Source organism: Hydra vulgaris, chromosome 08 (genome assembly GCF_038396675.1).
Source record: "Hydra vulgaris chromosome 08, alternate assembly HydraT2T_AEP".
In the NCBI taxonomy this organism is placed as follows: Eukaryota; Metazoa; Cnidaria; class Hydrozoa; order Anthoathecata; family Hydridae; genus Hydra; species Hydra vulgaris.
Window position 1 is genome coordinate 4,917,273 of NC_088927.1, and position 16,058 is coordinate 4,933,330.

The following is a 16,058-nucleotide window of genomic DNA, read 5'->3' on the forward strand; positions in this document are numbered from 1 at the left end:
TATGTCAAAAAAAAATCATTCATCAAGCAAGAGACATATTTTAGAAAACATTCAACAAAAAACTAAAAAAGTAATTTTTTCAATATAAAAACTGCTATATAAAGATATACTCAAAGCTCTAGGACTTGTCCCCTGACTGAGAGAAGGATCAGAAGTGATATGATACAGCATTTTAAAATAATACACTGGATTGATGTCATTAACTGGCATCACCCACCAAAGCCGCTTCCCTCCTTTCTTTGCAATGGATGCTGGTGGTACTTGCAGTCATGCTATGCTGATAAATTGTCAACTGGTAAAGCATTGCAAACAGGGGCAAAATTTCTTCACCAATTGTATAATTAAACACTGGAACTCTTTGCCAGAGCAAATTATCAATGCTCCAGTATTGAGAAATTTTGGGGAGCAATATGATTGTCACGTTGTGAGGAGAAACATTACAGCCTGAGTTGATGTTATTCAAAATATGACAACATGGACATTATGGTTTCCATTTGTAGCTTTTGCTTGTCTTGGATTTTGAAAATAACACCTAATTTTTTATTTATGTACTATGTACATAAACATCTTTGTTTACGTACATTGATTATGCGCAGGAATGCTGATACCATTCCAACACAAGTCTTTTTTGTAAAATAACTTGTTTAGAAAATATCTAAATAATTTATCGATAAGTGGCGATATAAAGATGTATAAAATATGAAACAACCAGTTCTGTTGAAACCATAAAAGATTTAATAGAATCTTAAGACTTCACCAAGAACTGATATATTGATTGCCCTGAGAACTAATATGTTGATTGCATCCAAAAATGATATATTGATTGCAGGAAAAGCAAAGAAAAATTCAATAACAACCTCGAGACAAATTGTTGAAACCCTTAAGCATTTATGCTTCCAGTCTAACTATGCAAAAACTTGATTCAAGTGGTTTAATAAGTCATCTTTTAAAAAGTAAAACCCTCATTAGTTACATTAAAAAAAGCATATTAACAAGGGTCAGGCATTTTTGAAACTCAGTGTTATGGACTGATGAAAAACAAATATCAAATATTTGGCTTCAAAAAAGGACAAAAAACTTTTGATTGAAATTAAAAAGGAATCTTAAAAAAAACTGTCAATTATGAAGGTGGTTTACTTATGGTTTAACGATGCTTTGCTTCTAATAGTGTATGAAGGCTTGTGAATAATGAAGGTACAATGAAAGGACAATTGTATTGTCGATTTACTTACCAAAAATTTGTGCTAAAGGCTAAAAAAAACTGAGAAAAGAGCGCAATTTCCAAACAAGACAAAGAGCCAAACCACACAAACAAGTGGCACAACAACTTTAAATACCTCTTTTAAAACAAACAAAAAAGAACTTAATGAGGTTCTTAGCACATTGTGTGAATTTGACAACACATTAAAGCTTGTAAAATATATATATATACTTTTAAACATCTTCGCTTCCGACAAGGCTGCAAGCAGCCACTAATTAAAGTTGGAAATTACTGAAAGAGAAAAGATGAAGATTGTAGAGCAAGATAACAATTGACGGACGACTTAAAGGATTGCAAATTATATGAATCAGGAAAACAAGATGAAGGAAGTGAATTCCGAAGAGCTGATGTTCGAGGAAAAAAACTAGACGAATAAGCGCTTTTGGAGCACTTAGAAACAACCACAGAAAAAGAATGAGACTTAATTGAATAGCGAGTAACACGAGAAGGAATTTTAGTAGATAGCACAAGAGACGCTAGCTCTTTAGAGCAGTGCCCATTATAGTATTTGTAGAAAAGAGAAGGAGAAACAACATTACAACGATGTGATAATGGTTGGAGGTTGGCTGCAAGAGCAGGTCCAACTATGTTTACAATGCGTTTTTGCACCTTGTCTAAAAGAGAAAGGGCATTGTTAGAAGATCTGCCCCAGATATCCGAAGTAAGAAAGTGACGAGCTCGATAAAGAGATGCAACCTTAGCAGATGCTAATTTTGCAACTGATTTGATATATGGTTTTCAAAAAAGATTGGAAGAGTTAATTCTAGAAGATACAGAGTAGATGACTCATCAAGTACATCACCATTCATAAATAACTAGAAAGGCAATAGAGTGAAGTGGTGCTAAATGAAAGCACATAAAGGAATAGTCTATGGATTCAAACCTAGTTTCACTGCTGTGGGTGAATTCTTACGAATGTAAATGCCCAGGCTAAGAATGTGACTATTGGAGTATTTACGAATTAAAGGAAGGTAACCATCAACACTAAGATCGCAAGATGAGACTGCTGAAACAAATTAGTCTCACAAAGAGCAAGTAGGTCTGGTGAACTCTGCAAGAGATAAGACTCAACAGAAGAAAAGTTACTTCGAAGACCACAAATATTAGTGAATGATAGGTTGAGAGAACTTGGTGACGATGATGGTTTTTTGTGTTTTATAGTTTTTGGTACTTTATTCATTTTAAAATTAGATTGAAGAACTTGACTCAAAGCATAGATAGTACTCAGAACACCGTTTAACAGCCCAAGCAATTGCCTCATTACTACAAATAAACCCTAAGCCTTAACAAAGGGCTCCAAATGTGGCCCCAGCAATGCACACCAAAAGTACTAACAGGGACACCATCCATGCGCAACATGGCACTGTTAATACTTTGATATTTTTCAGCTGTTGATGGAATCAGCCTCTCTGAGAGCTACCACAGAGTTCAGGAAACCTGACTACCAGCCGGCCTCAGAACCATAAAACTGAGTTTTAGAGCTGTACCCTCATTAAGAGATAATAGAATGAGTTGCCTAGTCATAAAAACAGAGAAACAAGCAAAACCCATGCATTGACTCAATAAGATCCAGCATTCAACATCCTAAAATGGAAACAATGTATTAAAAATGCATCTGTGCCAGCCTAATAGATGAAGAAGGGGTGCAAGGCTGGTCAACAGAGAGAATCTGTTTACCACCTAAGTCTTTGCCTAGGAGGCCTTCTACAAGACAGTAGCTGGATGCATTTAACATCTGCCTAAGATGAGTATTTTTTATCGAGACACCATCTCTAGTCTTTACTTAACCAAGAGCCCCAAGGCAGGGGGTGTCGGTGTTGGCATCCCCAAGCTTTTCCCTAAAAAGGCGTATCCTACAAGGCAGCAGGACATGAAGCAGATTGTACTGGTTTACATGTTACCAGTAGCAGGATAACCTGAACTGACCTGAGCAGGATAACCTGAAGCAGATTGTACTGGGTTACATGTTACCAGTAGCAGGATAACCTGACCTGAGCAAGCTAACCTGACCTGACCTGGAAAAATATTTAGAAACAGTTGTAAAAAAAGTGGTGTAACAAATAAACCTGCAAGAATATTTAGAAACGTTTGTAAAAAAAGTGGTGTAACAAAGTAATAAAATGAAAATCAGACATGATATATTTAAATTTCATAGTTCATAGTATAAGCTTAAATGTTTCTTAATTTTGCCATATTTATTTTCAACAGATAAATTGTAAGATACTTAATTTCATTTAATGGAGTTTTAAATGAGTTAAATAGAGTTACAAGTATATTTGTAAAACTTTTTATTTTATTCTTATTTTAATCAAGTTTTTCAAAAAACATCAAGTTGTTACATTTATGTAGATTTTGACATAAATAATATATTTTTTATATTTTATAATTTTTATAATGATATTTTATAATTTTTAGACAATTTATTTTTTTCAGAAAGAAAGAAAAAATGTTATTTTTTTTGCTCTTATAAAATTGCTCTTTCATATCTGGATAGCAAAAAAAAGCACTAAAACCTAAACCCCTAATCAATGAATGCACTGAAGCCCCTGCAGATGGCTACTAGTATGACATTACCAATATGATATTTAATGCACGGCAAAGTGCGTATATATATATATATATATATGCACACACAATTTATACACATATTGTTTAATGTGTCTACATATTGCTTTGCGTCATTATTATTTATATGATATGAAAAAAAAACCCAAATATAAATTATTATTTTTATTACAAACTATTTCAAAAAAAATAGTTATTTCCATATTTCTACTAAATCAACTTTTTTGTTGACCTAAGAAAATATATTGGTCAAACTATTTAAAAATTGTAACAACACTAGTTTTTATGAAATGTATTTATTATTACTTTTAAATATTTTTTTTTATTTTTTGATATTATTAGAACTATGGATATCAGCTCTCTTAAGTGTTTATACACACATAAAAAAATTTACCTGTACAATATACAATAATACTATATATATAAATATATATTTTTTTGATGTTATCTATCATAGATTATCCAGGTTTTGAAAATCCAGAAAATTGTTTGGGTAAAATATCTAGAATAACTCTTGAATATATTTCCCCTCAATTTCCTCTTAATTTTACTTTTGACTGAGTTATGTTTAATTTTTTCTTTAAACGTTTCTTAATTTTTGTATGAGTGATGAGTAAAAGAGCCTAAAAAACAAATATATTACACAAACATACACCTAAATTTGTATATAAGGTAAACATTTTGGATATCCGTAAAAACTGCAAGTTGAAGAAATATCTGAAATTCTGGAAACATCCGTAAAAAGATAATCCCTGATCTATATATGTAATTTTTGTTTTAATGTTTAATGTCCAAGCCCTCAGAATAAGGATTAAGATTTGGCAATTTAAGAGAACAGTTTCATGTAAAAACTAATTTCAAATGATATTGTACTTTTCTACATCTTCATGTGTGTGCATATTTTTTCTAGAGATTGGTTTGATCATTTTTATATGCATTTCTTTTTCTTACTAAATGGATGCACCATCACCGGTGCTACTAGACACTGTTGATGGTTCTTTGTTGTTAAGCAGCCTTTCACTGAGAAGGATTAACTTTTCATTGACTCAATCTTTCTCAGAGCATTCAAGATTTTTTTTTTTTCTTGTTATGTTTTACATAAACTCTTGAAACTAGTTTCGAAACATCGGTGTTAATTAGGGTGTTAGCCAGCCCAATGGCTAACATCCTAATTATTTATTGTTATTGTAGAACAATAACAATAAATAATCCTAATATTGCAAAAAAGCAGTAAAAAATATATTCCTGGCTAACGCCCTGAACATGCATCATTAAAAAAGGCAACCATATAATTGACATTCCCATCAAAGTTAAACTATGCTTTAAGATATGGTTGTTGTGAAGATATAACTTTTATAAGTTTGGAGTTGTTTGTGTTATATCTATTTATAGCAACTTTTAAAATTACCTCTAAAATGCTATACCTGAGCTGGTTATTTTTATAATCTTTTTAAAGCAGCTTAGAACCCTTAAAGTAACTAAGAATTGCTGAATATTCGGTGCTTCGGTCAAACACCTAGCCAAATATTCAGTATTTGGAAAAATTACTATTTGTGACTCTAAAAGCATCTCCAAAAAAAAAAGGAAAAATAAAATTTTTTGTTTGTTGATAATTTAAGATTTTAAAAATTTATGAAAAAAATAATTTATTCATGCACTGTTAAAAATCTCAATAATATTATGAATAAAATATAAATCTCACTTCAGCAATTATATAAAAGTCATCGCCTGGTTCTCCTTGTACAACAATTTCATCTCCATCATTAAAACTGCAAGGTTCCAATGCATCACAAATTGTCAAACGCTCCCATTTATCAAGAGATTCTAAAATAGAAACCTTTTCCAGGAATTGCTCATACATTTTACGTTTTCTCATTGTACTGCCCATTAGAATGCGACGATATGTCACACGATCTATTGCCCATAATTTAACATCTGTTTTAGCCTAAAAAATAACACAAATAAATTACAAAAAAAATACAACACAAATAAATGTAAAAACGATTTAAAAACTTTGCAACATTTGCTTCAAACAGAAAAATTTTAAAATAGTTATTAAAAAGTTAGAAAATAGACAAAATAAAGAGAAATTTTAAATATGTACAAGCACTATTTTTCATAAACATTTTGAATCTTTATTACTGCTATAAGCGTTTTAAAAAATGTAAATTAAAAACAAGAACTTTTCAATATCAGCTCAGTACTAAAAACAGAGCATAAGACAACACTAGAGATTACAATACCGGTTAACCAGTTTGCCAGTAAATTAAATTAAAATGTATAATTTTGTTATTGGTAATTAAATTGATAATAACCGGTAAATTCAGTAAAAAAAATATGATGAGAAACTACAATCTGTTAATAAGAAACCACACTCATAAAAAAATGTAAACACTTCACAAATATTTTTTTATAAATAAAAATAAAATATAATAATTAGTAAAAAAATAATTTTCTTTGTACATTATTAAATATTGCTACAATTCCATTGGGACATGATCAACAATTTGTTAAATTCCTTCTGAACATTATTAATAATTGATAAAAAAGTAACTCCATTTAGACAATTTGCACAAAGGAATACCAAGCAAACACTCATAAAAGTCAAAGCGTTGAAAGTATGAAAGAGATTCGAGAAAGAGATACAAGAGAAAGCAAAAAGTATTTTAAGAACAGGTAAATTACTTAATTAAGTGTAATATTTAGTCTAATTCTAGTTAAATAAATTTGAACATAAGTTATTTACACATAACAAAATTTTTCTTTTTTCATTTATAAAAGATAAAAACATTGTAAATTACATTAATCTGATTAAACATGGTATTAATCGATACTTCTAAAGTTATTATGTTTTCTTTTTTTTACCTCACCATTTTTTGTATTTGTGTTTTCAGTTATGGATAAAAAAATTCACCATGAAATTATTTTATATGGGTACAAAATGAAAGTGCAGGTCAACGCAAGAAGTGTTCAAAAACAATATAGGCTTCTGGCAACAGTACGAGTCGTATGCATGAACACCTACAAAAATATCAAAATACTTCAGAAAATCAGCTAATGATTTGTTTGGTGTAATTGTCATTTGATCAACAGCTAAAGATGGTGTACCAGTTATTAAATTTTGTACATTTTATTAAGTTTTAAGGGTTATGCTAATATTCCAAAGTCTCCAAATATGATTTGAAGAATGAATATGCAGATAAAAAATGGCATCTTAGCTGAACTTAAAAAACGAGCCAATCAAGGTGAAGAATTTAGCACACATTAGATAAACATGCTTCTGTAAAAAACATTGTTATATGAATGTAAATGTACATACATTTGAGAACTTTGGAGTCTTGGTCTTGCTAGAGGTTATGGATTAATGCCAGTGGATAAATTTATTGCTCTTTTATAGGAAAAACTTAAAACATTTGGTATTTCATCAGACAGTGTGGTTTCAATTACAACAGCTCCATGCATTGGTAATGAAGAAAGTGGGAAAGTTAATTAGTGCTAATTATCAATTATGTTAAGTGTACAGCATTCAATTGGCAATTATCAAGGTTCTAAATTTTTATAAAGATAATTGTTTTTGTCAGAAAATTTAGGAGAAGAGGAAAAATCAACTTATTTTGAACAAGAATATTTTTTGAAAAACAAAAATGTTGGTAGTTTAGAGCTAATGAAGCAAACATTAATCTGATTAGACATGCAAGTATTGATCTGCTGATGGAAAAAAATTAGCAAAATTGTTAAAATTTTTTTGCCTATCTCCAACAAAAATGAAATACTGCAGAAAAATAATAAAGGGGAATCGAGTAAGAAACTTTCATTAATTTTGGACACTAGAACTTGTTGGAGTAGCCTACTAACAATGTTGGAGGGTTTTTATAAAGTTAGAAATCCTTTATGAAAAATTCTAATTGATATAGAGTAAAAAATCGCTTTTGAAAAAAACAATATTGGCTTATTATTAAACAAAATATCACCTTTGCAGCCTTTAAAAAGTTGCTGTAGAAGTGTTGAGCTGCGAAGATGTTAATCTTTACACAGCTGATACATCATAATTTACTTAATGTTGACAATTATAGAATATTTAACCAAATTATTGAATCTGCCATAACTAAATCAATTATTGAGTTAATTGAATGTATTTCTAACAACCAAAATGAAAATGTCGTCAGTGATAATGATGATCATGTTAACGGTGTAGATAAAGTTATAGTAGTAGAAGTAGAAGCACCTTTAGCTTCATTGCCACTCCCAAAATTAAATACTGAGATTTATTGTTAAAAAAAAAGCTTCTATTAGAAATTAAAAAAAAAAACTTATATTCTAGAAAAAGATACTAAGAAGAAAAACAGGAAAAATATTGCAAGTATTGCAAGGAAAGAAATAGCTTATTTGCAATAAGAAAATATTGGTAACAAATATTTAAAAATAGTATAGAATCATCTCTTGACCGATCGCCTAACAAGCAGAATGTGCCTTCTCTGTTGGGGGACTCATCACCACAAAAATAAGATTGCAATTAAGAGACAGAAGCGTATATGATTTATGCTTCTTGCGAGCATATTTTCAAAAAGATGATATATTGAAAACAATGAGATTTATTTTCTTTTTAAATTGAACAAATTTCATTTTTATCACTTGTGTATTTTTATTATATTTGTATTTTTGATCCATTTTTACTACAAGTGTATTATTAAGTAGCATAAACTAAAAATACTAAAACATTTTTTCAGTTTAACAATTTTTGGAATTCTATATTAATATTGTGTATTTCAGCAAAGTTTCAAAATTGTGCAAACTACCAGTAATTTATCATTAACCGGTAATTGATTTATTTTTTAAACTAAATTACTGGTAATCAAAAAGGTCGGTAATTTTGCAATCCCTAAACAACACTATAATACAATATTAGTATATGCAACAATTTAATGTTAACTATATTCATGATTGCACCAACAATTAGATAATGTACTTGTAAGCGCAACTTAGAAATTTATTACACATTGTAACAAATCTTGACTTTAAATGATTGTTTTAGTGGATTTCCACATTTAGAATGACCAGAAAATTTCAGTTATGCTGTAGAAATTTGCTATCGTGACTAAGACATTGATATTTTAAAGTATAGAACTTTTACATTATACTATAAATTGATTGTGTGAGTAAATAAAAAAACAATACCTGAATACATTTACTTATCTACTATATTACATACTGATATTGTGTGAATACATTTACTTATCTACTATATTACATATTGATATTGTGTGAATAAGCAGAGAATTTCTTATTATAACAGTGTCCAAGAAATGTTAATTAATATCAAAAAAAATTTTATACACATGGTGTCTAAAAAGTTAATTTATTAACCTGATATAATAAAAATTTAAAAAAATATATAGCAGATTCAAGACTTCCTACTGAAGATGAAATTCAAGTTGGTTCTTACATGCCAATATACATGCCAAAATTATTAACTAGTGAAAAGAAAGTGGAAAAACTATTTACTTACCTACATAATGAACTAAACTATTTGAAATTTAATTGAAGAATTTATGGAGACAGACAGAGTTATATTCGATTAGAAACATTTTGCTTTGACAAAAAAATTCAGTCAAAAAGATGAAGGAGATGCCTTAATGTAATCTTATTATTATTTTAGAGGATGCAATCAAAATTGAATTTTTAATGTTTGGAGCAAATCAATTTGTATTGTTTTATTGCACACATTTTATTAGGTAGTTGCTGCTTGATTATATTTTCTCGTATAGCTTAGATATTTAGAAATTTGAGTTACTAATTCAAATTAGGGACAAATATTTGTGCCAGAATGGGCTGTTATGTTTAAATGGTTTATATTTTATTGAAATAGATTATGATTTTGAATTTTTTTCACCTTCTTCAAGAGAGATTAAATGATTGCAATTTTTGTTCAGTTAATACGCATAATTTTCAGTTAATAAACACATTCGAAGCTTGAGCCTCTTTCCCATTGTCGTAAAGTTGCATCTCTTTTTCTTTTCTATCTTTTCTTTCTTTCATCTCTTTTTCATATTTTCCTGACTCATACAACTATCAACTTTTTAAGTCTTCTGTCAACCTTGCTCTTTAACTCTATTCTTTTTTTTTCCCAGTAGCTCACAACTTAATAATGGTTGCTTGTAGCTTTGTAGGGAGTGAAGCAAAATAATAATAAATAAAAAAACTAAACTTAAATATTAAAAAATGTCAAATTGCTGATTGTAGTCTAATTTTCAGAACAGTTTAAAGAAAACAAAAGGACACTAGTTGTTTTTAGACATAACGCCCCTAATAAAAGCAATTTTAAATATAATACTAATATAAATATTATAGTAGTTAGTATAATTTAATCCATTAAAAAATTAAACCTACTTTGACTGTTGCAGCTCTTGGTGTTCCATAAATTAAAGCTAGTTCACCAAAACTTCCACCAGCACTTATTGATACCATAAACTGCTCATTTACATAGACCTAAAATTACAAAAAAAAAACTATTATTATTTAATTACAAATTTGGTAAACACCTTTTTTTTTGCCTTGTTACTAAAATAAAAATTCCCCCGTAGTGCTGAAGGAGGTTAACTACAGCTAAGATAGTAAGATGTAACTTGGTTGACATATATTAATACTATAAGAGATTTCATAGAGTATATTACTAATTTGGTTGATATATATTAAATATGACATCATTTTCTTATTTTTCATAACCGTTTGTTTCAGCAGCAACATCATTGAATATTAATTACTCTTATTAATGGCCACTATCAACAATTTATTTATTTTTCAACTGACAACAGTTTATTCATTCATATATTGTACAACAATATATTCATTTCCCTGACAAAAATTTATTAAATATAAGAGTGGCTCCCCTCAGCCTTAGGCAGGTGAATTCAGTAAAAGAAAGATTTTATTATAGAACTAAAAATTCATTTTAAAATTAACTACAGATAAAAAGCAATAGTGAAGTTTTAAATTTACATGTGATCGTATATTTAATAAACTCATAAAGTATAATTGATAAACAGATGAGTCCATGCACCTCTATGCTAAAATAATATGTCATTCCATTGAATAACAATGTAGTTTGCAAAAAAATATATCTTTCCTTGCAATGTGAAGCAAGCTAGCATCCAAGAAAAAAAAAATATAATAAAACCTCTTAAGTTGAATTGTAAGAGATAAATGATGTTTGAAATAAAAAAGTAAATTTTATTTAGTCTGTGCTCTATCATCAGACATATTTTTAAAATTTTTTTAGACAATGAAGCTAATTAAATTATTTATTTCAATAATTTTTTACATTTTTTATTGGATGTTTAGATAAAAAATGTAACTGAAACTGAATGTTTTTGTGAGCACTTGACATCATCTGGAGTTACTTGTTTTAAAGCTGCTAACCATTTTTCCTAAAGTACTTTTTACTTGAAGCTTATTTCTTGCTTTTAAATAAAAAAGATTCCTTTCATAATTGACCAATAATATTCAATAACTTGCTGCTCGGGCAAATTGAAGGATTTGTTGTGTTCATATTAAAGATTTGACATGTTCATATTTATATTTAAGATAGTAATGAAAAAAAAGGTTTGAACCAAGTTTTTTTGATTAAAAATAAATATTGAATGCATACCGAGAAAAACTAATCTTGTCATTTTAGTCGAAGCTCGCCTTCTTCATTTTACTCAAAAAATCGGAGTCATTAAATTATACGTCGCAATCTAAAGACAGTATTTCCTTTGAAGCGCATTTAATTTATAAAAGTTTCAGTATTTGATGTCATGGTAGACTTTTGACATGAAAAATGTAATTATACAAAGCTGCACTTTTCTACTTTTATTTAAAAAGTATGTTGTAGTATTTTTTTAACAAACAGCAAATCAAATTTATTTGTATAATTTTTCATACGAGTATTTGTATAATTTTTCATGCAAATTTAATTGTATAATTTTTCATACGGGTATTTTACATTATAAGGGCTAGCATTTTTGTGCAAGAGAGCACAGTATTATACTTTCTAAATCTTACTTAATTTCATTTAAATAATGGGAGCTATTTTCTAACTTCTCCGGTCATTTTTATGCTATGACATTTTTTGTTCTCCTGTCGAAAAAAAGTATTTATTAACAATTAATTTCATTAACTGAGAGTATTAATTATAGATATTTGATGAACTGGTAAACTTTTTATTATAAAAATTTTTTAATTACACTGATTTAATTTAAATTGTAAAAATGTATTTGGCATTTGCCTCTTAACATGGAAAATTAAAAAACTAACAAAATTGACAAATACAAGTTTTCCGATAAACGCTACAATGATTCTACACAATTTTTCAACCTTTAGTCATAGTAATTACAATTTTGTAAATAAAACAAAATACGGAATGTTTTTCAAAATAAATTTAATTAAAAATATTTTCACATGGCTAAAAAAGATAAATTTTGTGAATATGTGAAAACACCTGATGAAAATTTTACTAAACAATAGACAATGTGACGTCTGACTTTTTCGCACAAAATTTAAGTAGTTCGGAATGTCAGACAAAAAAACTTTGTTTTTTCTCTAATATATTTTCCATACTATGAGAACAAATACATTCTTAGGGTTCATCTATAAATTATATGACACAGTTTTGACATTTTTTGACCCCATCCCCCTATTCCTCTTGTAATGCATCCATAACACTTTATTGATCCCTCCTCAATATTATTATATGCAACAATTTTGTAACCTCTCCTAAAAAAAATTTTTTTAGGGGTGTACAAAATTTTACAAAATACAAAACAATTTTAAATATAATAAAGTCTATAATTTTCTGAGCTTCTTTGAGTTAATCAATTAGTACTTTTCCATCTGTTTAATTTTTTTTTTCACCCCAATAGTATGATACCAATGACATGATACCAATTTTAAAAACCTATTCTTCCAATATATAATACATGCAGATTATTATATATTTAATACATAATACATTATAGTACATAAAATATGTTATACATGCAAAATTGTTATTTTACAAATATAATTTTCTTCCAACTGGTAACATTGACATGGCTGAGTGGATTTCGCTTCAGGCTAGTAAACCATGGGTTCCAGGTTCGCCTCTCGGAACCGAATTTTTTTTTTTTTTAAGTTAGTGCACAAAGGTTGTTTTTTCGTTGCTGCACACTATGCACTGCTTCAATTTAGAGGTTTTAGGTTGACCTAAATGGTACTCAAGATGTTTCAAAAGATATCAATACTTTGGGTGGGCATGAGATATATTCCATTGAAAACAAAATAAAAAGCATTTCTTTTTTGGATTTATACACTTTTTTAAATAATCGCTTTGCAAAAGAAATTTTAACTCAGTAGCGAATCATGCGTTTTTTGGTGTTTTAGATACCAAATTATAAACATAGAGTAAACTCCAAACATTTATATGTTTATACTAGTGTCAAAACAAGGAAGTTTTGTCAAAATATCAAAATATTTGGAGCCTGGGAACTAAAAAGCCCTCTAAATCTTGCCTCCTGCCCTAAAGTGGAGAGCAACAAGTTCATAATTTTTGTTATAAACTATTCTTAACTAAATTCATATTAATTTAAAAATTTCAAATTTTATGAAAAAATCTTTTATAGTTCAAGAATTATGTCAATCTTAAAATTGTAACCCCCTCAAATTGAGGGGGGTTAAAACTTTAAATGGCCATCATTTTTGAACGCTATAAAATTATTGCACAAAATTTAAAATTTTTTATAAATAATGACCTTAGTTAAGAATAGTAAAATTTTTTTTTTGCTTACTTGTTGCTCCCACGTTTGGGGCAAGGGGGGCAAAAATTAGGGTTGTTACTGTTCCCAGGCTCCAATCAACCCAATAATATGCAAAACATCCTTATTTGACATAAACATAAGCATATAAATGTTTGGATTTTATCTTATGTTTGGAAGTTAGCTTTCTCAGACAAAACAAAAACACAGAATCCACCCTCTGTCTCAACTATATAAAAATGCCTTTGTTGTTATTTTTAGCTTTATTTTACACCTGAAAAGGTCATTAGAACTGTTTGAAAATTTACTTTGCATTTAGATATTAATATAAAAATTATACTAAAGATTCATTAAAAAAACTCCCATTATTGTGTCGAAATGAGCTTAACAAGACAAAGGTTTCATAAAGAAAACAGGAATATAGTTTGTTTCTGCTGTCTAAATAAAGACGTAAAATGTCATAAATTAGAAAATAACCCAGCTCTACAAGAACTCATTTTCTATATGTGGATCCAGGCTTTTGTTTGGAAATCAATTCTCTACCATCTGGAGTTTGTTTAACTTGTAAAAAATGTCTTCATTTAAAAAAGGTTAAATAAAAGTTTGTCATTAATGCTAATGTATTGACGATATATGAAAATGTAAATATATATATAAACGTATATGATATACTATATTAAAAAATTTTAGAATGAAGGGTATGTCTCTCAAAACATAGAAGATATGTGGAAGATTGGAAGAGTATTATTACGAAAACTAGGTAGGTTACAGGATACTAGTTTATGCACATGCCCAATTTGCTGTATTGCAAAAGAAAAAAGGAGTCATAGAAAAATCAATCTTTCTGAATTTATTGAAGATTTTGGTTTTAAGTCCTCAGATGTAAATAACACATCTTTTTGCACAGATTGCTGCCAAAAGATAGGTAAAGGTATCAGACACCCTTGCACAAAATCTGAAATAGTGCAAAATCTACATAAGCTCATTCTTTCTCAAGACTCAAAAACCTCCCAACAAGTTATTTCCTCTGTACTAAAAGATATGCATAAAACATCTGAAAATAACGAATTAACTATAGCAACAGGTAAATGTGTATTTATATTTCTTTACCTATCTATATTTATTAATAATTTTATAAAATACATTTATATTAAAGTTAAACATTAGTGAATAGAACGTTTTTCATATATTTTTTGTAGGTGGTAAAGCCCTTCATGCTGCTCTCTACTCTGGAGATGTGCATAAACCTATTTTAGAAATATCTTCAGATACATTATTTAGTATAAAAAAGAAAATGGATCTTCCCATGTCAGCAATGGATTGTATGACTGAGATACGTAAAGATTTGGGTCGCGGAGGTAACAGTAATGCACATGAACTTTGTTTTGCATATATTCATATTACTTATATATTTATAAATTATTCTTGTATTTTTTGCTAGGTATTGAACCTAATGTCTCAAAAATTATTAAGGACAAATCTTTCCAGTTAAATGAATTTTATAAAAACGTTTTATGCAACTTTCAACAAACACACAACAAAGGAAAATACAAGGTTGTTGATAAAATTCAAAAAGATATTGTATTTGTTCCTGAACCGTGGGAACTAATAAAAAAGATTTGTGAATACAGAAAACTTAACCCCTACAATTGCCTAATAAGAGTTGGTATTGATGGAGGTCAAGGCTCACTGAAAGTCATAATGAACATCTTCAACCCAGAAGAGCTACAATCAGAGAAAAGAAACATGAAAAATACAGGGGTCAATACAGTTCTTATTTTGGGTCTTGTACGTGGAGTACAAGAAAGTAACTATAATTTGGAGAGGCTTATTAAGTTACTTAAGCTAAATGAGCTAAAATACACAGTAGCAGCTGACTTAAAGCTTATTAATTGTTTACTGGGCATTTCTGTAAGTTAAACATTAATTATTTTGTGTAATTGCATAATAATTTATAAAAAGTTATTGCTTTTTATTACTTTATCAACATTTAACTTATTATTTAAAGTCTTTTTTAATACTAATACTTAAAGGCACATGGGGGAAAGTATGCTTGCTGTTACTGTGAAGGTGAAAAAAATGACAAAAATGGAAAGTTGAGGACTTTTCAAAGTTTGACTAGTTGGTATCAGAAATTTATTGAGGATGGGGAACTTAATAAGGATATGAAAAGCTATAAAAATGTTGTTCGACCATGCCTAATTGAAGAATCTGGAGAAACTCTTGTTATTGATATAGTTCCTCCTCCTGAATTACATTTGTTTGAACATATTGTTACACAAATAACAGATGTTTTGATGGCTGAGGAGTCAATTAAAAAATTCCTAATTGGTAAAACTGTAACTAGGCACGGTTACAATGGAGGAGGATTTGATGGACCTAACTGTCAAAAAGTACTTTCTTGCTTGGATGAACTCATAACTATAGCTCCACTTCTGATGATACCTTGTATTGAGACTTTAAGG

General features: G+C 28.8%; 1 protein-coding gene across 1 annotated transcript in view; it reads right to left on the reverse strand.

Annotated features, from left to right (window-relative positions):
* Positions 1-16,058, reverse strand: part of LOC100202880 (cAMP-dependent protein kinase type I-beta regulatory subunit) — a 36,990-nt gene that overhangs the window by 2,612 nt on the left and 18,320 nt on the right. The window contains exons 5-6 of the mRNA XM_065802353.1: positions 10,214-10,312; positions 5,529-5,771 (exon numbers count right to left, since the gene is read on the reverse strand). Of these exons, the coding sequence (XP_065658425.1) occupies positions 5,529-5,771; positions 10,214-10,312 (342 nt within the window). The remainder of the gene's footprint in view (positions 1-5,528; positions 5,772-10,213; positions 10,313-16,058) is intronic.